At 46.7% G+C, this 23138-nt stretch overlaps 2 protein-coding genes across 3 annotated transcripts in view; one reads left to right on the forward strand and one right to left on the reverse strand.

The window, feature by feature from the left end:
- Positions 1-6234: 6234 nt before the first annotated feature.
- TLL1 (tolloid like 1) overlaps positions 6235-23138 on the reverse strand; it is a 141753-nt gene continuing 124849 nt past the window's right edge. For both annotated transcript variants that reach the window (XM_063424242.1, XM_063424243.1), the window contains 2 exons: positions 17539-17789; positions 6235-8247 (listed from right to left, as the gene is read on the reverse strand). In XM_063424242.1, the coding sequence (XP_063280312.1) occupies positions 8113-8247; positions 17539-17789 (386 nt within the window). In that variant the 3' untranslated portion in view covers positions 6235-8112. The remainder of the gene's footprint in view (positions 8248-17538; positions 17790-23138) is intronic.
- On the forward strand, positions 10550-17114 carry LOC134564935 (skin secretory protein xP2-like). The gene is made up of 2 exons (XM_063424244.1): positions 10550-15051; positions 16699-17114. Exon 1 carries the CDS (start codon positions 10841-10843, stop codon positions 12458-12460), a length of 1620 nt encoding a protein of 539 aa, XP_063280314.1. The 5' UTR covers positions 10550-10840; the 3' UTR covers positions 12461-15051; positions 16699-17114.

The following is a 23138-nucleotide window of genomic DNA, read 5'->3' on the forward strand; positions in this document are numbered from 1 at the left end:
AATAATATATCAGTAAAAGTGCTGACTTTGGAAACTCCTTTTTTTTTAATGTAATGTAGTTGTATCTGTGGTAGCTTTATATTTTGCTTTTTCAGGCACTTTGTTCTGGCTCCTCTTTCTTTGTTTTGACTGACCAATTAATAATCCAATCATAATCAGCAATGGTAAAATCAAAATCAAAGCAAGTCCTTTGGTAAGGTTCTGCCAATCTGTATGATCAGGTATGTTACCGTGATACAACCCATTCCCTCCTATCATTCATTCGGACCCAATTTCACACCTGAAGTCAAAGCAAAATTCTCTTCTGGTTACCGGCCAGGTCTGTTTTAGGACTGAATACTTTCCTGAAATTGCATACACATATCAGGTCCCTAAACTATGAGATCTGTAAATTTTGGCAGAACAGAAACATTTAATTATAAAAGTTCCAGTGAGCCTTGACGGTGACCACTCTCTGTGGTGGTGCAGCACACAGGGCAGCACACACATAGCCTGTGAGGTCAACAACAATTTCCTCTGTTAGAACAAATTAGGTGAGCCACTTGCACCCTGACAGCTTAGCAAAAGTGCAAAACTGATTCCCCAGGTGTATAAAGCTTCCCTCCAATTAATTTAATATTTACAGTGGTTCAGAAGCAATCTGCTTTAAATGAAAAAGTAATGCTGCAATATTGTATTAGGATCTGATTTGGCTCTCACCCATGCTTAGGTCAACTTGCTGTTTCATGGGTCTCACAGCAAGGCAATATTACTCAAATATGTTGTAGACTATAACAAAAGGTCAGCAAAGAACAAAATCTGCTGTGTGTGCACTTACCTTGCTTTATTCACTTCAGCTTGACCTCCACAGCTTGTATGTAAGGCAACCATTTTAACTACTTTCACAGATGACTTTTATTCTTTCTAAACTTTTTTTCTCGTTTGTTTGTTTGGGGTTTTTTTTAAGGACACAAGGAAAGCCTCTCACAAATGTACCTTTAAGAGGGAAGGCTCTTATCTGAGTGTGATATTGATCACAGGATTTGGTCTGCCACAGATTTAAATTCTCCAAGAGCCTGTCAGCCATGCAGAACCAGTACTTTCCATCAAAATAACATTTTATGCTGAATTTAACATTAAAGAATAATGCTCAGCACATCAGAAGCTCTTTATGCAGTTGAGAAGAAAACTTTATGATATGCTCCAGGAAAAGTAATTTAAATCCAGTGACTATGCCACAGTCAAAAGAGTTTGTGTCAAATAGGAAGCAGAACAAATATAATCTTTACCCTGATAGGAATGTTGCCAGTAAATGCACTGTAACTAGATCTCAAAGCTGGAACAGCACATGTGGATAACTCACACTGCTTTTCACAATTTCAAAAATAAAAATAAATTATTTTTTCATTATTTTCTTATTGTTAGGCTATTTATAAGGCATACTTTCCCTATAAGGGAGGAGTTCACTGCGTATGTCATTTTTCATTACATCAGGAAAAATCTCCCAGGACTTGTAAATAGCTGTGTGTTAAATAGCCTCTGATAGTACCACGAGGCACTGTCTAGGATCATGGCCAATGAGAAGATAGAACCCATATGGCCCATTTATTATCAAGATAATCGTTAAGAACACCTTCTGCATTTTCACCACTCTGAAGCATATGAGATCTACAAAGGAATAACCTATCAGAAATAAAATCAAACTTTGTATTTAAAGTTATAGAAACTAACTTTCTGACTCTACATATTCCATTTGAAAAAATGCCAGAAATGCTGTGCTCAAGAGCAATACTTTGATATGACAATAAAGAATCACCTTCCACAGGGTTTTGGAAATACACCATAACAGGCTGCCCCCAGTCTAACCTCTTCTCCATCCATTCCTGTTGCACTATTTAACATAGGACAGCAGGATTTATACAGGGGCTTGTGTCATCATGAGATTTTCCTAGTTTGCTGAGCGTTCATACTAAAGTAGAAGTGTGCACCTTCTCACACTCGTTCATGTAAACAGGAGATCGTGTTTTGTAAATATTGTCATTGTTTTGAATTCCTTCTCCAAGAGAAGGGGAGGTTGAACGACAGCCTCCTTGACCAATGTGGGTGAGAGGTGGGAATGCCACTCTCCAATCTATGGTCACCTTGCTAGAAGTATATAATAGGAAGTAATAAACAAAGCAGGAGGATTCTCCCTGCTGCTCTCTGATCTCCCCAAACTCCAGGCTCCGTGTGTCTTTCTGGAGAGGCTCACAGCAACATCTGGCACCCGCATGGTCAAATTGCAAGCTGTGAGGCAAGAAAAAAGAAGAAAAAACCCCTGTCTTCCACAGCTGCATTCAGAAACCCACGATGTTCTCAGAAGATCGACTCCTAATGGAACTTCTCTGATCATTCCTGATGTCCCGTGAAGCCAAGCTACCCAGTGGACACATAAGAGAACTGTACACTTGGGGAAAGACACGTGGAATTTTTTATAGTGCCAAGAAAGCACTTTCAATCACCCCATGGAAAACCCTAGGGAAAAGCCTTTTTCATCCGTCCTTGACCGAGATTCCAATGCAGGCATTCTCTTAGGGACTTGGGTGACAGTCTTTCTGCTTCTAAGACAGACTGTTCATGATTGGGATTCAGATTCGGGTTTTGAGACAGACAGCAGAGTTGGTTCCCCTGCCGGCAGCTCCGTCTTTTTTGACGATGAATGCTCTGAAGCAGGGTTTGAGCCACCGCGGGAGGTCCCCACCCCCATGTCGGGGGTTGAGTGTGGCCAGCGCAAATTTTGGGAGGGCTGCAGAGTTTTTTTAAGTCCCTTTGCTAGGTCAGAGCACCCTGCGGTGGCTGGTGAGCCGTGGCAGCAAGGCATCCCGGCTCCTGGATCGGCAGCGACTTTTGCGCAGGCGCTGGTTGCAGAGGCACCCCTCCCCCTCGGCCCTGGAGTGGGGACGAAGGAGCCCCCTGCGCCTGCGCCGTTGGCCCTGCCCTGCGTGTGCGGTGCCAGCCTGGCGCCGCAGCCCACTCCCTCCCCTCGAAGCCAGCCGAAAGCGGGCTGGCTGCCGGGGAGCTGCTGCCGCCGCCACTGCCCCCCCTCCCTCCCGCTCGGCCCGTCCCCCCGTGGTGCCTTCCCCCCCGCACAGGGCGGGGGCTGGGTGCTGCGGTGGCCGTGCTGCCGCCATTTCCCTTTGGCCGGGACTTGTCTGCCCGGTCCTGGGCCCCCCCGAACCAAGCAGGGGCTGAGAGCTGTGGCCGATCTGCCAGGCCCCCCTGCCCCACGCGGCACCTGCCCCCTCGCACAGACAGTAGGCTGGGTGCCACTGCCACCCCGCCACCTCCCCGATCCCCCAGCCGGCCCAAGCCGGCCGTGAGAGGGGTGAGTGAGGCTGAAGCATTGTCAGATGTGCACGTTCGCCCTGCCCTGAATTGGGATGCAACTTGTGGTCCTGCATTGCAGCCAAGCCTCGCTGCTGAGCTAGTGGAGCCGCTGACTGAATGTGCAGCTGTGCCCCAGCCAGTCCCGAGAGCTGTGAGTGTGGTTTCACAGCCTCAAGGCCACTCTGCCCTGTCCTGGGCAGATATGCCTCCCTTCCAAAGGAACGTGGCCAAAAGTGATGTCGGTTTTTCTGATGTCATACAGCTGTTCAGTGTTGAATTTGAGGATTTAATCCTTCCATATGAAATTAGACGCCTGGCTTTGGAGTTATTTGGACCTGTTAAGGTTTCTAGCTTTGAAGGCAATTGGGAATGACTGGCAGCAGAAGTGGCTGTCCAAAATAGTCAGTTGTCTCAAGAAGATCCCTTGTTTGGGGTCGGAGCTGCCGTGCTGACTGGGAGAAGCGAGTATGTTTACCCTGATGTGCAATTTGGCCTTTCTCAGACTGTCCTGAATCTGTGCAGACACATAGGTGTATCTGCACTGGTAAAAACTATGTTATCCTCTTCTCTAAAGCAAGACTTCTTGGATATAGTCCAGAAGCCAGACGAGACCTTTGTTCAATTTGTAAGGCATCTGATGCATTCTTTGGAGAAGCAAGTTGAGGATGGCACTTTGAAAGTAATTTTGCTAGAACAATTTGCAAGGAGCAATGCTAACGCTGCTTGCCAGAGGCTCCTTGGAAGCCTTCCTGAGACTTCTAATATCCTGGAAATGATCCAGGCCTGTGCGGTTCTGGACACCTCTGACCTTAAGGTGTCTGCCCCGGCTGCTGCACCACAGCCATCTGAAAAAGGGCTGAAAAGTGGGCAGCAGACACCTGGACAACAGGGAAAGGAGGCACAGAAAGTGACTCCCTTGTTTTTCTGCGCACGGTGTGGCAGGCCAGACCATACTGCAGACATATGTGAAGCAGTGGTTCATGCTGATGGCCAGCCCTTGCCAAGCCTGAAAAATCGGAAGCGGAGAAAGCGCCGAAGACGTCTGGGGAATGAAACAGTTTCCCAAGCCCTGGAGCAAGAGCAAGTTTGTGTGGCTGGCTTGCAGCCAGAATCTGCACTTCAGGAGGTGTTGATGTCACCACAGTAGCAATGGTCATTTTGGACTCTTGCAAAGTGCACACTTGTGCAAAGTGGTTCCCACACCCACCTCCCATGTCGCATTCTTTGAGAAAAATTCAAATTGCTCAATTTGTGTTTTTTAAGTTTTCTGTCCTCAGGTTCAAGGAGCGCTGTCGTGAAGGCAGCCGCTTCAAATCTGCTGAGCTGCCTCAAGTGCACTTGACTGTGATCCTGTCTGATCCTGAAACCTTGTGTACTCTGTGCCACCCTGGTGCCACCCATCAGAGATGCCTCTTCGAGATCTGATTGACATGGACACGGATTTGGTCATCCTCTCCTTTTCTGCGTGGCCTCCATAGTGGCTTTGGATCCTGTGGAGCTGCCTGTTGCAGGATGGGGTGGAACAGCATGATGCTGTGAGCCAGCAGGCTGTGTTAATCGTGGACTCAGAGGAACTGTTTTCGATGGTTCATTTTTATGTTACTGTAGCCATTGTGACCTTTGTGGGGAATGTGCACGTGGTTTGGGGGTGCGGTTTGGGACAGAACTTTGAGTGATTTTTTTTTTTTTTCCTGGAATGCTCCTGCCTTTGTATCATACAGAAATTTGGAAAATGAGGGTTGTCTGGTCAAACCATTGTAGAACATGCTCGGGGTACTTTGAGCAGGTTACTGCAAGGGGATTCAGGGTGAAGCCCTGCATGGCAAAGGCAGAATCAGGCCAACAAGCAACCTTCACACCATGACCAAAATGAAGGTTGGTGAACTTTGTACTGGTTTTTTTTTATCCGTTGTACAATTGTTTATTTTTCTTTTTTTGCTTTCTTTTTTGTAACAGTTAAAAGGGTGAGATGTCACCACGAGATTTTCCTAGTTTGCTGAGCGTTCATACTAAAGTAGAAGTGTGCACCTTCTCACACTCGTTCATGTAAACAGGAGATCGTGTTTTGTAAATATTGTCATTGTTTTGAATTCCTTCTCCAAGAGAAGGGGAGGTTGAACGACAGCCTCCTTGACCAATGTGGGTGAGAGGTGGGAATGCCACTCTCCAATCTATGGTCACCTTGCTAGAAGTATATAATAGGAAGTAATAAACAAAGCAGGAGGATTCTCCCTGCTGCTCTCTGATCTCCCCAAACTCCGGGCTCCGTGTGTCTTTTTCTGGCGAGGCTCACAGCAACAGGCTTGTATGAATCAACCACAACAAAAGAAACCTTTCCAAAAACAATGATCTTGGCTCAACCCTGTCGTTATTAGAGTAATCCTGAGGGGAATAAGAAAGCCAATTTAGAGAAAAGGAAGACTTTAGCAAACACAGAGATAATATTAAGGGGAGACCAGAAAAGTGGAAAAGAGGATAGCATGAAAACTTGCATTTGCTCTCAGCCTCAGACTTTCCCATCTCCTTTTGATTAACCATGCCAGGGAGACACTGCTTCTGCTGCTGCTTGGTTTTCCTTTCACAAATTCAAGCACAGGAATTCTACCCAGCTGATAAATTATGTAACAGCATAAAGAATCCACATTTTATTTTTTAACTTTAATAATATGACTGAATTGTGTAGTAAAAGAACTTTGAGAAAATGTTTGTAGTTACTTTCTTGATCAAACAAGCTGAAAAGTGAGCCAGAAAGACAGTAGAGCAGCATTATAAAAACAGAAATTATTGAGTTTTGGAACTTCACACAAATCAGCTATCTAAAAAGAAAAAATATATATGAGCAATAACAGGACTGTTAAAACAAACCAAGATACCTATACAGACATTCAGTTTTTATTTTTATAAAAAAAGGTCAGATTTATTAGTGCCAATGTATGTTCATAGAAGGAAACAAAAACTAAGCTAATTTGAGTAGCAACTTATATCAAAGGATATCAAAATAATATTTCTTGTAAGTGAAACATAATATTTATTTAAATTTGATTCTTGCAAACTAGAAGTCCTTGTTATCTGTCTATGAAGCCTTTAAAGAAAAGTTGCTACAGTCAAACAGGGTCCTGATAGAACTTGGCACATAAATTAACAATTCCATATTCACCTATACCTCTCACTCTCCTGGAGCACTCATTCATACAATACTTACATAATGTATATACATTATGACTAGAGCCATATATGGCCTAATGCACATAGAATATCTCAGTTCTAAATGTAACATATTCTACATCAAAAGCAGGTCACTGTATTTACAGCAGATGATCTCTCTCTGCAGATGGGGCTTTTGCTTGAAGATCCTTTTGTTAGTGTATGCTAAGATGCTCGAGTTGTCAAATTATTTATCAATTTAGAAGTGTATCTACAGGAAGATCTGTCTGATTGTGTGCGAGGATTCTAAGGCAATAATAGTAGTTGTTCCACAGGAATAGCACTGCCATTGCAATCCGCTTTCCATCGGAGCAATAAAACCTTCCTTCTCCACATGCAGCCAGGTACAGTGAAACATTCATGATCTGCAAACGGTTGGCTCAAAAGTCTAAAACTTCTTGGTTTGTTTTTTAATGTTCATGGAATAGCACCATAGGAATTCACACTTGATATCAAAAAAATCCTGGGTCTGTTGTTTTGTTTTGCTTTTTTCGCCATCATGGATAGTCTTACTCTTAAGGAAAAAAAAAAAAACAAAACCTAACAGAAACCTCTTTGGGAAACTTGTCTTTTTGACACTACTGCAGCTTCATTTCTCAGTAACTGAATCAGGCAAATAGCTCATTCACAAAAAGGTCCAAAGAAATAAAGCTTAGCAGTGGTTTCAAATGTACTGCTGAAAACAAATTCAGTAGGAAGAGTTTCAGATGATCCTTGACCATTTCTCTTTCTTATGGATACAGATTTTGATTCAGAACAGGTTTTCATTTCAGTCTCTTTCTAGATTCAGTGCAAAATAAGAGCACATCATCAGAGATAGCTTACTTAACCAGTAAGACAAACATTTTCAGATGCTTATACCATTACAATTCAGTCTGCTGGTGATTGGTCACTAGTGATGACTGATGTAACAGTTCAGACTTCTCAGTCATTAGTAAAACAAAATACTCTATAGATCAGTTATGTTTCAGAAGTAGGATTTTCCAGTTTCAAAACACTGATAACCTGACATGACAGGTAAATTTGTAAAAAATATAGAACAATGCAGGAAGGCCTTCCCATTTTATATCTTCTTTCAAATCCTTGTACACGCCATACGCAGGATTCAAAGTCAAAGCAACTAGGTAGAAAGACAGCATTTTGAGTGTGTGACCTAAAAGAGTTTCTTTTCCTCCTAGACACTATATAATTGTCAGAAGGAAGAATGGTCTGCAGGGTCACTTCCCCTGAATGAAACTGATTGAATCCACACGTGGTTCTAGCAAATACTGGACCATGAACAAAAGCTTTTATATTCTCCCTGCATGCAAAGTCCTTCCACAAGCTCTGTAGAGACAGTCAAGTACGGAGCCTGCACATCATCATCTTGACTATTCCACTGGGGAAGGTGATTTTCTTCGTTTATTTATTTCAGTCTCTGGTCTTACAAGTCAGCATTTCAACTGAACTTATATTAAACATTTGTGCTAATAACTTCAGTTTTTAAAAAAAAAAATGACGCCTTCCTTCCTTTTCACTGTGCGTTCTTTCTCACTCTTCTTTTCTGGCATAGAGGTTCTTGTGTTATTTTTTGGTGTGTATGCTATCTGGATATTTTATACTTCTGTGTCGTATATGAAATCCTTTTTTGTTGATTGTATCATCAGTGTGAAAGTGAAGTAAAAGAGATTCCCCTGATGAATAAATTTCTTCTGGTGGCTAAAATAAATGAACGAAAAGAAAAAAATTATCTGTCCACTCCACATATTCATTCACTATTTTTTTTCCTTATGAATATTTCTCTCTTCCTGCTACACTCCATCGTGTAATTCCACTGTGTGTCATATGATGCCATCTCGACATCATCAGACAGAATAGTTCTATTCACTGTGCTCTGTAACCAAATTTCTTAGAGATCGTGGGCACAATGTGCTGTGGAATGAGATTTGAGCTATCCCAAACTGGGCCTCAGTTTTGGGCCTGCTAGGCCTCAGATTTTGGCCTGCGTAGAAGTAGATAAGCTTTGTGGCACAGTTAGAAATTGGGTTAAGGTGTGGGCACAGACTTCATGGGGCAAATAGAGTGAAGATACGGTAGCTGCCTTAAACTGAAATAGTGTACATACTTGTTCACGCCGAATGCCAATAGAAATGCACCTGCAACTGTAAACTATTCTGCACTGTATAAAACCAGCCATTTCGAGAATAAAGAGGAGAACGTATGTTATTAATCATATTGATTGGACCTGCGTTTCCACTCCGTCTCTAACCCCAGAGTCCCTTTTTTCAGTGCTCTCAGTTAAAGGCTAGGAATTTTAGAGGCAGACTGAGGAAATAACCTAAACTCCTAGTTTTTCTCTAGTTTTGCTGGAGCAATAAAGTGACTGGGCAGGACCATATACAATATTCTAAATTTAGATAAACAATAGAGGCCAATACCTGCTTTCTATCTTATTCTTCACAGCACTCATGATGTCCTATTTTATTATTGAAGCACACTGATCAGAAATATCAGCTGAACTACCAAATCCTCTTTCTAAATTTGAGAAGGCGGTAATATGTACTAACATACATATTTTTCCCACTCCAGTTTGGATCATTTTACTTTTTAATTTCAATAGGTTTTTTTATTTAATTATATCTATCCTATGTGGTATCTGAAGCCATTCCTTTATATCTTATCAGAACCAAACCACCATCACCAATACTCAACTATTCCACCCCAAGCCCCCAAAACAAGAAAATAATTCAGCCCATTTTCTTGTTTGCTGCCCTTCTACTTGTAAAATACAGTAACTTGCAAAGAAAAATACTGTTTTGTGTAAATGAGTAAATTTTAGACTGAGTTGTAGCATCTCCCTTAGAATAAATCCCCTATAGCTCAAGTGGAAGCATCTTTTGTGCATCATTAATTAGTGTTCAAAAATGCACTAAAAGGATTTAAGCCAGTTTACAGCTAACTTGTCTGAATGACTAAGATGTTTGCTCCAGCTCAGAGGCTGAAAAAAGTGACACATAATTACTTAAGATCTCCTGTCATCTCATGTAGAGTCTTTGAAGCCTTTTATCTGGACAAAGAGTATATGTACGAAAGTGTGCTTGCACTGGCACACATATAAGGAATAGGTGAGGACTTGTGGGATCATTGCACCAGTTTTGACAAGGCAGGCAGCCAGCAGACCAATGCAAATCTAAAATGAGAAACAGGATACAGCATTTTTAAGGTGTCATCTGGCTAATTTCCTCCATGTCCCACAGTTAAAATGTGTCAGAATACATATAGGATTTCAGAGTTTTCTAGAAGGCCCATATTAATCACTCAAGTTAGGAGCATGTTTTTTTCCTAAAATAATATTTAAAAGTTGATGAGCATACTATAAATACTTCCCAGCTGCCCCTCCTACTGTAAAATGTGTCTTCTTTACAATTCAAAGAACTTTAATGTGATAACTTTCAACACTGGTGCATCTCCCTCTATGTAAGGAAAAAAAGCTGCTAACATTTCTTTGTGGGCTGATAAACACGCCACTGCCAGCTACTTAAAGCTTAACATAACATTACAGTACTTTGGTCAAAAAAATAGGTAAGAATATTTATTGATGAGAATATTTCAAGAGAGTGATTGTACCACAAGCCTGCAAATTTGTACATTAAAATCTGAACTAGATAATCCAGTACCTGTCACCCTGGTTTTGAAGACTTTTCTAAGCCTTCTATAATGTTCTTCATATTGGAGTCAGAAATTTTACTTTATCACACTTTCTACTATAAACACTGGCCATGTTTTGCTCTTACATTGTTTACATATTTCTAGGTGGGAGGAGAAAGTTGATTGACAGTTGGCTTGACCAATGTGGACTGAGAGGTGGAATTCCATCCTCCAATCCACAGGCCCCATAGGAAATGTATAAAACTGAGTTTTGTAAATAAACTGGTCCCTTTTCCTGCTTCGCTCACCAGCGTGTCCTCGTGTGGTTCTTTCCGTGTCCTCAGTGACATCTGGTGACCCCGGTGTGTGTGGTAGGACTGTCTGGGTGAGCTCTGTTGTGCCTTTCATTCCTTGCCTAGGCTCTGTGGCTCTGTCGTTTGGCGGGTTTACCCCCTTTTTCTACTGCACAATGCCTTTCGGTGTGGTCTTGAAAGAGGACTCCATAGCTTTGGATGTCTGGAAATCTATTATGGAATGAAAGCACGTTCCTGTCTCCTGGGCAGAACTTCAGGGTTTGTTTGAATGGGCCCGGGGGCGTGGCTTCTTTTGCGATCCGGCAGAGGCATTTTCTGGGGAGGTGTGGCGCAGTTTGGGGGAGTGCCTCATGGACTTTCTCTCCTCTGCCCTCACGCTGGAGGCAGCCAGGTTGTTAGTTGTGTGGCGAAAGATTGATCTCTTTTTCCGGGAAATGAATCCCGCTAGCTCGGAGATCGCGGCAGATTCTCGGAGCGACGCCCCCTCCCCGGTGGTAGGTGGGAGGCCGCAAAGGGGCGCGGCCGCGGTGTCGGATGTGGGATTCCCGTCCGAGCTCGATCCCCCGTCTCCGAGGTCGGAGGATTCTTTTCCTCCCCCTCCGGCTGCTGCGCTGGAAGATTTGTCCCTCTCCGATTCAGATTTCCAATTTTTGGGGGACAAGGGAGGCCTGAGCCCGCCCCGGCCGCTCGAACAGCGAGGGGGCGGGGCCCCGCAGTCGTCACGGCCGGCACCGCCCATTCCTGCGCCACGGCGCCGGCGAGCGGGGGTGGGGGAGCCTTTCATTCAAGCTTCCCCAGCATTGACGGGTGGGGAGGAACCCACGCCGCGGCCCCCACCCCTTGTCGAGCATGATTCCATTACCATGCTCTGCCCGAACTGCGGAACTTCCACGACGTATCCTCTGGATACGTCAGAGGTGGAGCTGCCCTCCGTGCCGCCCCACTTGGGCGCCGAGGGTGGCGCCTTGGGCGCCCCTGCGCCGCTTCTGCAGAGCTTGCAGGGGGCGGACGCCGCTGGAGGCGGGGTCTGTGTCGGCTTTTCGCCGGCCCCCGCCCTTTTGGGTGGGCAGTCCGTGCATTCCCTTTCGGGGGGGCTGCCGCCTGCTATTGGCCGGCGGGGCCTCGGTGAAACTTTACTCAGTGGGATCCCGGACAGGGCGGCGGCTGGCTCGGGCAAGGGCGGAGCGGCGCCGATCCCCGCTCCCTTCCTGGGTTCCCCTCCCCCTGCACCGGCCGCGCCTGTGGTGCTGACCACGGTGCGCGGCGAGGGTGCAGTCCCGCGAACCGTGCCACTGCCGGCTCCCTGCTGTCCCCCAGCGCGGACGGCGCCTGTGCTGTTGATAGCGGCGCACGACGGGGACGCAGCCCCGCGGGCACCGGCCGCCCCCCGCTCCCCCCCTGCGCTGAGTGCGCAGGCGCCCTTGACCACGGTGCACAGCAGAGCGATAGCTCCGCCAGCCGCACCCGTCCCAGCACATTGCAATCCCCCTGCACAGGGCTCGGGGGCTCCGTCGGAACCTACGCCTGTCGACGAGCCTTGTACCCGTGTTGCGGCGGCCGCTGCTACTAGCCTGCCGGCGGCCGCAGACACTGCTGGGGCTGCGGCAGCGCCAGCGGGCCCGCCCCTGCAGCCTCCCACCGGCGCTGCGCCTGCGATGGGAGCAGGCGCTGCAGCTTTTAACTTCAGCGCGGGTGGGGACGCAGCTGGGGTCCGGCCGGCCCTTCCCAGGGCCAAGAGACCCCGCGCTCTGGGATCCTCCACCTGGACACTCCCCCCTTGTAATGTCACAGTGCAGCCGAAGAACCAGGAGCGATTTTGGGGGGAGGTTAGAGTCAAGATGGAGGAAGTGGAGGAATGCATGTGTACACATCGTCCTCCGGAGTCTGAAAAGAGGCTCTTTAGCTCTGCTGATGTTGTTGCTGACTCTGCTGGACCTCCGGTGTCTGGCGTTCAGCTGGCCCCCAGCTAAGTGTCTGCCTCTGTCCCTGTGGACCCCACGGGACGGGATGTGGCAGGTGCTGCCACCCTACCAGGAGGTCTCCAGGCTTTCCCTGTCCTAACAGGTGTTACCCATAACACCCACCAGCCTTTGCATTGGAAAGCCCTGATGGAGCTTCGTGATAGGGTGGGGAAATATGGCCTGGGGTTTGGTGAAGTAATGCAGATGCTCCAGTTTTTCAATGGTCATCTATTAACGCCTTAGGACATCCGAAGTCTAGCTGGTGCTCTATTTCCACCTGTCGAATACGACATTTTCGAGTTGAAATCGAATCAGCTAGCAATCAGCACAGTGGAGCAAAATACCACACTAGGCCCAACTGATGTCAGGCGCACGGCTAATACCGATAAGCTGCTGGGCATTGGAAATTATGCCGATGCCAATGGACAAGTTGGGTTTGAGCCCTTGGTGCTTGAGCAGTGCCAGCAGGTAGGCATGGCAGCTCTGGTTCAGACCATAGCAATGGCTGCTCCAGAGGAATTGTTTGTGACAGTTGTCCAGGGAGTTGATGAGCCTTTCCTGCATTTTGCAGGAAGGATGACTGCTGCGGTAGAAAAGCAGGTCGGTGATCCCGAGGCTAGGAAGCTATTACTTAAGCACCTGGCCCGAGGCAACTGCAATACTGATTGCAGGAGGATCATCAACGCACTTCCTGGTGATCCGTCCATCCCTCAGATGGCGGAAGCCTGTGCAAAGATAGGCACACGTAGCCGCAAGTTTGTTGCCTTGGCGGCTGCTGTGCAGCCGCCTCTGGCTATGGCTCTACAACCAGCCATGGCTACTGTGATGCAGCCTGCTTGGATAGTCCCTCAGGGCAGGCTGCAACAGTAGGGCAGTAGCCAAACCAGGAAAAAACAGGGGAAGAAAGTGCAGAAAACCACGACCCCCTTGTTTCTGTGCGCTCGATGTGGAAAACCAAATCACTACGCAAATAATTGCAAGGCAATGGTGCATGTTAATGGCCATCCCCTTCTGGCGTTGGAAAATGTGAAACGGAGCGCAAAGCAGAGACGTGCTCAGACACAAGAGTCTCTGCCCCCACCCGAACCGATGGAGGTCTGCTTAGCAGGCTTGCAGCCAGCACCCGCAGTTCAGCAGGTGTTGACGTCTGCACAGCCGAATCTGTTGTCATAGACTCGGACAAGATACACAGGGTCCCCTTGGATGCCTTTGGTCCTTTGGGTGATGGCATGAATGCTTTCCTCATGGAGAGGTCTAGTGCTATCATTCAGGGTATCATTGTGCACAGGGGACTCATTGATGCCGATTTCTCAGGGCAGATTCATGCGATGGTCTCCACACCCACCCCCCCTTTGACTATTCCAAAAGGCACCCGTATTGCTCAACTTGTTCCTTTTAAGTCTTCTGTTTCCAGGAGGGAGGACCGGTCACGAGGTGACAGCGGCTTCGGCTCTACTGGGCCGCCTCAAGTCCACTGGACCGCTGTCCTGACCAAAGACCGTCCTGAGATGGTGTGTACCGTGACCATGGCTGGTGCAACGCCGTCGGAGATTCACCTTCGCGGCCTCCTGGATACCGGGGCCGACGTGAGCATTTTCTCCCTGGCAGCTTGGCCCCCGCAGTGGCCTTTGAGCCTGGTACAGACACCTATCACGGGCTTAGGAGGAACGAAGCAATGCTACGTGAGCCAGAATCCCGTGGTCGTCACCAACCCGGAGGGACAGACGGCCATGATTTGGCCTCATGTTACAGAGACTGCTAAGAACCTCTGGGGGAGGGATGTTTTGGCCGCGTGGGGGGTACGAATTAGTACAGATTTTTAATGGGGGCCACTGTGATGAAGGGCGCAGTGTCCCACGCCTCCTTTACGGTGGCTGGTGGACAAACCCATCTGGGAGAATCAGTGGCCCCTCTCTCATGACAAGCTAGTTGCCCTTCATGAACTTGTACAGGAACAGTTGGACCAGGGGCATCTGGAACCATCTACCAGTCCCTGGAACACTCCTGTCTTTTGCATCAAAAAGAAGTCTGGGAAATGGAGGTTCCTACAAGACCTCCAAAAAATCAATGCCGTGATGGAAGGCATGGGGACATTGCAGGCGGGCATGCCATCGCCTACCATGCTTCCCGTGGACTGGCCGGTCCTCATTGTGGATCTGAAGGATTGTTTTTTTATGATCCCTCTGCATCCTGATGACAGACCAAAATTTGCCTTCACAGTACCAACAATAAACAATGCTGAACCAGCACAGAGATATCAATGGAAATTTTTGCCTCAAGGAATGCTAATTTCCCCGGTATTATGCCAATGGTATGTGGCCCGTGCCTTGTCTGGAATTCGCAAGCAGTTTCCTGATGCTCACGTCTATCATTATATGGACGACATTTTGGTGGCTGCGTACACCCAGGATGAGCTGCTGAGGATACAGCCTCAGCTGTTGGATGCTCTGCATTCACATGGACTGCAGGTGGCTCCAGAAAAGGTACAACAACAACCTCCCTGGAAATATTTGGGTGTCAAAATTCTGGAACGGACAATCCGTCACCAGGAGGTGCAATTTGTGCAATCGGTGAAGACACTGAATGATGCTCAGAAGCTGGTAGGTGTCATCACTTGGTTACATCCTTACTTGGGACTGACCACCGCACAACTGTCTCCCTTGTTTGAATTGTTGAAAGGGGACACTGATTTAAAGTCACCTCGTCAATTGACCCCCGAGGCACAAAAAGTGCTGGAGGAGGTGCAGCAAGCTGTTTCAGCTTGCCAGATATACCGCATTGAACCTTCCACTGATGTCACTGTGTTCATCACCACTCCTGATTTACATCCTACAGGTATCATTGGCCAATGGAATGATGATTGGATGGATCCTTTACATGTCTTGGAATGGGTTTTCCTGCCTCATCAGCCGCATAAGATGGCGACTGCGTTCTTTGAATTGATTGCACACTTGATAATCAAGTGCTGGCAACGCTGTTTGCAATTGATGGGTGCAGATCCCTCAGAAATCATACTCCCAGTTCAGAGGGAGGAATTTGATTTGAGTTATGTGAACAATGTTTCGCTGCAAAGTGCTTTAGAGGGTTTTTCAGGGCAGATCACTTATCATCTGCCCAGCCACAAGCTATTGCAAGTGGCAAAAAATACTCGATTTTCATTACGACCCAAAAACAGCCAAGAGCCAGTGCAAGGACCCACCAGCTTCACTGACGGTTCAGGCAAAACAGGAAAAGCCATTGTTACCTGGAAGGATGGATCCGAATGGCAGGTTTTGGAAGGCCATGAGGATGGGTCAGCCCAACTGGTTGAACTAAGGGCTGCCGTCATGGCATTCGAAAAATTTTCTCAGACACCCTTCAATCTGGTCACGGACTCAGCTTATGTTGCCGACATTGCACAGCAATTAGGGTATTCAGTTTTGAAGGAGGTCAGTAACCCTGCCTTGTTTCATTTGCTGAAGACCTTGTGGTGTGCAATTCAGTCCAGGGTTCATCCCTATTATGTTCTGCATGTACGAAGTAACACAAATTTGCCAGGCTTCGTAGCAGAAGGTAACGCGAGGGCTGACAAGTTGGCTAACCCAGCGTGAGTTGCTCCTCAGCCTGACACACTCGTGCAGGCCAAGGCATCGCATGGGTTTTTCCACCAAAATGCACATACGCTGCAGAAGCAGTTTCACCTGACGGCCACTGAGGCTCGTGACATTGTCGACTCTTGTGATGACTGTCATGCCCTTGGTGCGCCGTTGCCGGCAGGGGTTAACCCCAGGGGCCTTAAGGCCTTGGAGCTTTGGCAGACCAATGTCACCCAGGTCACCGAGTTTGGCCGGCTCAAATATGTGCATGTCACAGTGGACACATTCTCCTCTGCGATGTGGGCCTCGGCTCACACTGGGGAGAAGGCTCGCAATGCCATTGCCCACTGGAGGCAGGCTTTTGCTGTACTAGGCATGCCTTCTGTTGTGAAACCCGACAATGGTCCTGTTTATGCCTCTCAACAGGTACGGCAGTTCCTACAGTCGTGGGATGTGAACCACAACTCTGGCATCCCTCATTCTCCAACAGGACAGGCAATCGTAGAGCGTGCTCATGGTACACTCAAGCACGTTCTCCAGAAACAAAAACAGGGAATGCAGGGTGAAACACCACACAGTCGCTTGGCCTAGGCTTTGTACACCATCAATTACCTTACAGTTCCGCAGAACTCAAGTAACCCTGTGATTGTAAACCACCTCCTCTCGTTGCAGGCTTCAGACGACACGCATCAGCCTCGAGCGAAGGTTTGGGTCTGGAATTTAGTCACCAAACAATGGGAAGGACCCTATGATCTGATTGTTATGGGACGTGGGTATGCGTGTGTGTCCACAGATACTGGGGCACGCTGGGTACCTTCAAAGTGTGTCCGTCCTGACCTGCGACAGCAGAGGCAGAATCCGGCCGACAGGCGAGGTGGAGTCTGTGACCAGACTGAAGGTCATCAAATGGATGAATCCTCAGGCGATGACTCGGACGCAGACGACGCGAGTGATCGCTCTGAAGATTCCTCCACGGATAATCACTGGACTCTGTACAGTTTTTTCCATTGTAAAAATTGTTCATTTTTCTTTTTCTGTTTTTTCTTGTTTTAAAGATAAAAAGGGTGACATGTCACCCTGGTTCTGAAGACTTTTCTAAGCCTTCTGTAATGTTCTTCATATTGGAGTCAGAAATTTTACTTTATCACACTTTCTACTATAAACAATGGCCATGTTTTGCTAACTATCTTTCATTGTTTACATATTTCTAGGTGGGAGGAGAAAGTTGATTGACAGTTGGCTTGACCAATGTGGATTGAGAGGTGGAATTCCATCCTCCAATCCACGAGCACCATAAGAAATGTATAAAACTGAGTTTTGTAAAGAAACTGGTCCCTTTTCCTGCTTCGCTCACCAGCATGTTCTCGTGTGGTTCTTTCCGTGTCCTCAGTGACAAGTACCTTCAAAATAAGGTGTAGTAACTGAATCTCATGACCCTTACCTTCCTCTCCCCTGCCGTTCCTAATCTTTTATAGAAATGAAAAATAAAAAGGTTTATACCTGTTTACTTACCCCAGATCCACAAAATCGACCAAGCCTGTCTGCTGTCTTATCATGACCATCAAAAAGCTCCACGTAATCGTAGCCACAGTCTGCCTCTTCCTCAACCTCGAAAGTCTGGAACATCAGCTCGACGCGAGAGCCGTGCTCAGCCACCAGCAGCCAGTCACAGTCTGCCTGAACCGGGTAGTTGTTATCACCAAACTGAACATGCGAGTACAGGTCCTTGGGCTTCAGCTCGGCTTTCAACCGACCACCACACTCTGAGTGGAGGGAGAAAAAGGATGAAGAAGCTTGTTCAGAGCAATTTTGTGTTTTCTTTTCACAGATGCCCAGTCTCATTCAGGCTGAGTGCCTTTTAATGCCCCAAGCAGGTTAATCAAGCTGAGAGAGAAGTACTACACCATATGAATATAACTCCATCATTCTGAGTTTTCTTATATAAATTCTCTTTTATAACTAGAGAGACTTGAACATAGTTCATATTTTTCAAGTTAAAGACAAAGGAATGCGGCTTAAGCAGTATGACAGCCTTTTGGTAGGCACTGGAAAGGTTCCTGTGGGCAGCAAGACAGTGGCTGTACGGGTACCCACATTTCAGTGGTGACACCTCCACAGGATTTAATGACACCATTTGCAAGTGATAGGAGAGGATCAGCTCAAGCACATATGTAATCAGTGACTGAGTGCAAAACTCTTTTGTTTCACACTAGTGTCAGCTTTGACCATAAAGTGGCACCTGGAGAGCCAGCTCAATACTAAACACCGCTGCAAAGCTTGCTACCTTGTTTGCTGTGTAGTTCATGAGCAGGCCTTCCTCTGCAAAAGACTGGGCTAGGAGAAAGCTGCTGCTACCAGAGACAGTCTTGTACTTCAAAGCCTGATCTTGAGGCAAGCCTTTGGCAGGAAATACATGCCTTTTGTCAAAACCATTGTTTCAGCATAAATCATCTCTATTTGTGCACAGTTGAATGATGGATGTGGAGCCTTAGAGCTTCTTTGTAACTGCTCAGAAAGTTCAGAATTTAAATATGAATTAGCTTTAGTGTATAGGTGAATAAGGCGTACAAGAAATACATAAAAGTTATTAGAACCCAATGAAAATGAACAGATAAAAATTTTATTTAAGAGAAAAAAAGGATTGTTTCCAAAATGCATCATATTTCCAAAAGGTAGGCGCAGGCTTTTTTACTTTACATGTATGAAGATTTCAATGCAAACAGAGTAATTTTGTTTTGGTTTCTCATCAAGAGCAAATAATCTCTTACAGTACTTGATAAAAACACCAAGTGCAAATGAGCTTGAACAAAATATAGAGACTCACAAATTTAGATGTAATTTTTATAAATAAATTAAAATGCAGATAGTTTTATCTGCATTTAAAAATATGTAGATATTATTGATTGATCATTTTAGAGCAACCTGAAAGAATCAGCAAGATTGAAATTTTTCTATGCTTTCATGAAGAGACACTTTGAATTTAACTTCACGGACTCCACCCACACTAAACATGACCAATTGCACTATTATATTGAGAGGAGCCACATTTCAGCCAAGAGTTCATAATGGTAATGACCAAATCCTTACTCTTTAAAAAGAATGGTTTTTCTCTTAATAGGTAAATGAAGGAATAAAACCAGGTGTACTGGTTTGAAAGCAAAACCAGTGAGACTCCAAGTCAGAAATACAATTTATTAGAGAGAGAACAAACAACAAGAAAGATAAAAATAAAATAAAAATAAAATAAGACAAATGCAATAGTACAAAGGACCACTGTCAGAGTCAGAATGCAAACCTGACACCCTGTTAGTCAGGGTGTTGAAAGCAGCCCGAAGTAAGTCCTCCCAGAGTGACAGTTGTGGCTCCGTTGAAGTAGAGATGATCCTCAAGAAACGGGTCCAGTCGTCCTCTGGGAATCCAGTGGAAACAGGCTCCCTTGGTGTTTGGGATTGCTGGTTTTATCCCGGTAAAAAGGCTTTGGCTCCTCCCGCTGGGTGGAGCATCTCACAATGGAAGGAGGTAATGTTATCAGTCATGTGAGAGGCCTTAAATGGCCCATTCACAGGTGATGTCCCTCGGAGGAGGATGGGTGGAGGAAGAGATAAGGAGGCACTGCCTTATCTGGTGTTATCAGGTGTCCCATTAACAGAAGGCATTTGCCCTCTTTCTACCCCTAGAGTTACAAGGGATAAAGAACAATATCTCCCAACCAACTTTGACAGATGAAAATAGAATACACATTTTTTGGTTACATTTTTCAACCCAGGATATTATCCACCCCTTATTCTATTATCATCTGTATCATATCCAAATCAATATACTCTAATATATATGTACATACACAATGAAACCTTATACACAATTCTCACTTAAGATTAGGTTTCCCTGTGGCACACAAGATGTTTCCCCATATTTCTGAATTACCCACCAAGTATAACCGGGTCGTTGAGCAAAAACAATCCCACAGATGGGTCTGCCTTTGCCTGAGGTGGGATTAATCCAGTCTTTCCTAACATACCCTTCGTGTGAACCACCGGGACTTTATCTCTATCCACTGTGTGCAAGGGTTTGGACTGGGCAGGTCCACCTCGGTTGATGGATCCTCGAGTATTCACCATCCAGGTGGCTTTGGCTGAGTTCACTTCCCAATTCTTGAGGATCTCTCTACCAAGTGCCTTTGGGGTATTCTTTAGTAGTCTGTTGCATTGTTCTACCTTCCCGGCAGCTGGTGCATGATAAGGGATGTGATATATCCATTCAATGCCATGTTCTCTGGCCCAGGTGTTTATAAGGCCGTTCTTGAAATGGGTCCCATTGTCTGACTCGATTCTCTTAGAGGTTCCATGTCTCCACAGGACTTGCTTTTCCAAGCCCAGGATGGTGTTCCAGGCAGTAGCGTGAGGCACAGGGTTGGTTTCCAATCATCCAGTGGTGGCTTCCACCATGGTCAGTACATAGCACTTGCCTTGGTGGGTTTGGGGAAGGGTGATGTAGTCAATTTGACAGTCCTCCCCATACCTGTACCTCAACCATCGTCCACCGTACCACTGAGGCTTCACCCGCTTGGCCTGCTTGATTGCAATGCAGGTCTCACAGTTGTGGATGACCTGTGAGATATTGGCCATAGTAAGGTCTACCCCTTGATAATGGGCCCATCGGTATGTTGCATGTCTTCCCTGATGACCAGAAGCATCATGGGCCCAACGAGCCAGGAATAATTCTCCCTTGTGCTGTCAGTCTAGATCCACCAGTGATACTTTCACCTTGGCAGCTTTGTCCACCTGCTCGTTGTTGCGATGCTCTTCCTTAGGCCGACTCTTGGGCACGTGCGCATCCATGTGTCGAACCTTCATGGTCAGTTTCTCTACCTGGGTGGCAATGTCCTGCCAAATCTCAGCAGCCCAGATGGGCTTCCCTCTGCGCTGTCAGTTGGCCTTTTTCCAGCAATTCAGCCATCCCCACAGGGCATTAGCTACCATCCAGAAGTTGGTGTAGAGATAGAGCCTCGGCCACTTCTCTCGTCCAGCAATATCCAAAGCCATCTGGACAGCTTTAATCTCTGCTACCTGACTCGATCCACCTTGTCCCTCAGTAGCTTGGGCAGCTCGTCATGTGGGACTCTATACTGCAGCTTTCCATTTCCAGTAAGCACCTACAATTCGACAGGAACCATCAGTGAAGAGGGCATGTCGTCTTTCAGTCACAGTTAGCTCATTATATGGTGGGGCTTCCTCTGCACGTGTCACTTGCTCCTCTTCTTCTTCAGAAGATAATCCAAAATTCTCACCTTCAGGCCAGTTTGTTATAATTCCCAGAATCCCAGGGCGATTCGGGTTTCCAATACGGGCACACTGTGTAATGAGGGCAATCCATTTGCTCCATGCCGTGTCGGTGGCGTGATGTGTGGAAGGAACCTTTCCTTTGAAAATCCACCCCAGCACTCATAGTCGGGGTGCCAGAAGTAGCTGCGTTTCAGTCCCAATCACTTCTGAGGCCACTTGAACTCTTTTATAGGCTGCCAAGATTTCCTTCTCTGTTGGAGCGTAGTTGGCTTCAGATCCTCTGTAGCTTCGGCTCCAGAATCCCAGTGGTTGACCCCGAGTCTCACCTGGTACCGTCTGCCAAAGGCTCCAGGACAGACCGTGGTTCCCAGCTGCTCCAGGACAGACTGTGGTTCCCGGCTGCAGAGTAGACCATGTTCTTCACCTCTGGTCCCATCCTGAATGAGCCAAGGGCTACTGCATGAGCAATCTCCTGCTTGATCTGGGCAAAGGCTTGTTGCTGTTCAGGGCCCCAGTGGAAATCATTCTTCTTGCAGGTAACCAGGTAGAGAGGGCTCACAATCTGGCTGTACTCAGGAATGTGCATTCTCCAGAAGCCTATGGCACCCAGGAAAGCTTGTGTTTCCTTCTTGTTGGTTGGGGGGGACATGGCAGTGATCTTGTTGATTACCTCTGTTGGGATCTGGCAACGTCCATCTTGCCACTTTACTCCCAGAAACTGGATGTCTTGAGCTGGTCCCTTCACGTTACTTCGCCTAATGGCAAAACCAGCTTTCAGCAGAATCTGGATAATCTTCTCTCCTTTCTCGATGACTTCTGCTGTGTTCCCCCACACAATGATTTCATCGATGTACTGTAGATGTTTGGGAGCTTTGCTTTTTTCCAGTGCAGCCTGGATCAGTCCATGGCAGATGGTGGGGCTGTGCTTCCACCCCTGGGGCAGTCGTTTCCAGGTGTACTGCACACTCCTCCAGGTGAAGGCAAACTGGGGCCTGCACTCTGCTGCCAAAGGAATGGAGAAGAAGGCATTGGCAATATCGATGGTCACGTACCACTTTGCTGCCTTGGATTCCAGCTCGTACTGAAGCTCCAACATGTCCTGCATGGCAGCGCTCAATGGTGGTGTGACCTCATTCAGACCACGGTAATCCACTGTCAGTCTCCATTCTCCACTGGACTTACGCACTGGCCATATAGGGCTGTTGAAAGGAGAACGAGCGTTGCTGACCACCCCTTGGCTCTCCAGTTTACAAATCATCTCATGGATAGGAATCACAGAGTCTCTGTCAGTGCGGTATTGCCGACAGTGTACAGTTGCTGTGGCAATTGGTACCTGTTGTTCTTCAACTTTCAGCAGTCCCACAGCAGAGGGGTTGTCTGAGAGACCAGGCAAGGTATTCAGTGGTCTGATATCTTCTGTCTCTATAGCAGCTATCCCAAAAGCCCAACGATATCTTTTTGGATCCTTGAAATATCCATTTCTGAGATAGTCTATGTGGAGGATGCATGGGGCCTTTGGACCAGTCGCGATGGGGTGTTTTTGCCACCCATTCCCAGTTAAACTCACTTCGGCCTCCAATACAGTCAGCTGCTGGGATGCTCCTGTCACTCCAGAAATAGAAATGGATTCTGTTCTTACATACCTTGATGGCATCAGGGTGCATTGGGAGCCAGTGTCAACCAAAGCTGTATATTTTTGTGGGTCGGATGTGCCAGGCCATCGGATCCACACAATCCAACAGATCCAATTGTCTCTTCCCTCTACCTGGCTAGAAGCAGGGCCCCCCTGTTCCTGGTCATGCTGCATGTTGCTTTCTTCCTGTAAATATG

Source organism: Prinia subflava (assembly GCF_021018805.1).
Source record: "Prinia subflava isolate CZ2003 ecotype Zambia chromosome W unlocalized genomic scaffold, Cam_Psub_1.2 scaffold_2cwr_NEW, whole genome shotgun sequence".
Classification (NCBI taxonomy): Eukaryota; Metazoa; Chordata; class Aves; order Passeriformes; family Cisticolidae; genus Prinia; species Prinia subflava.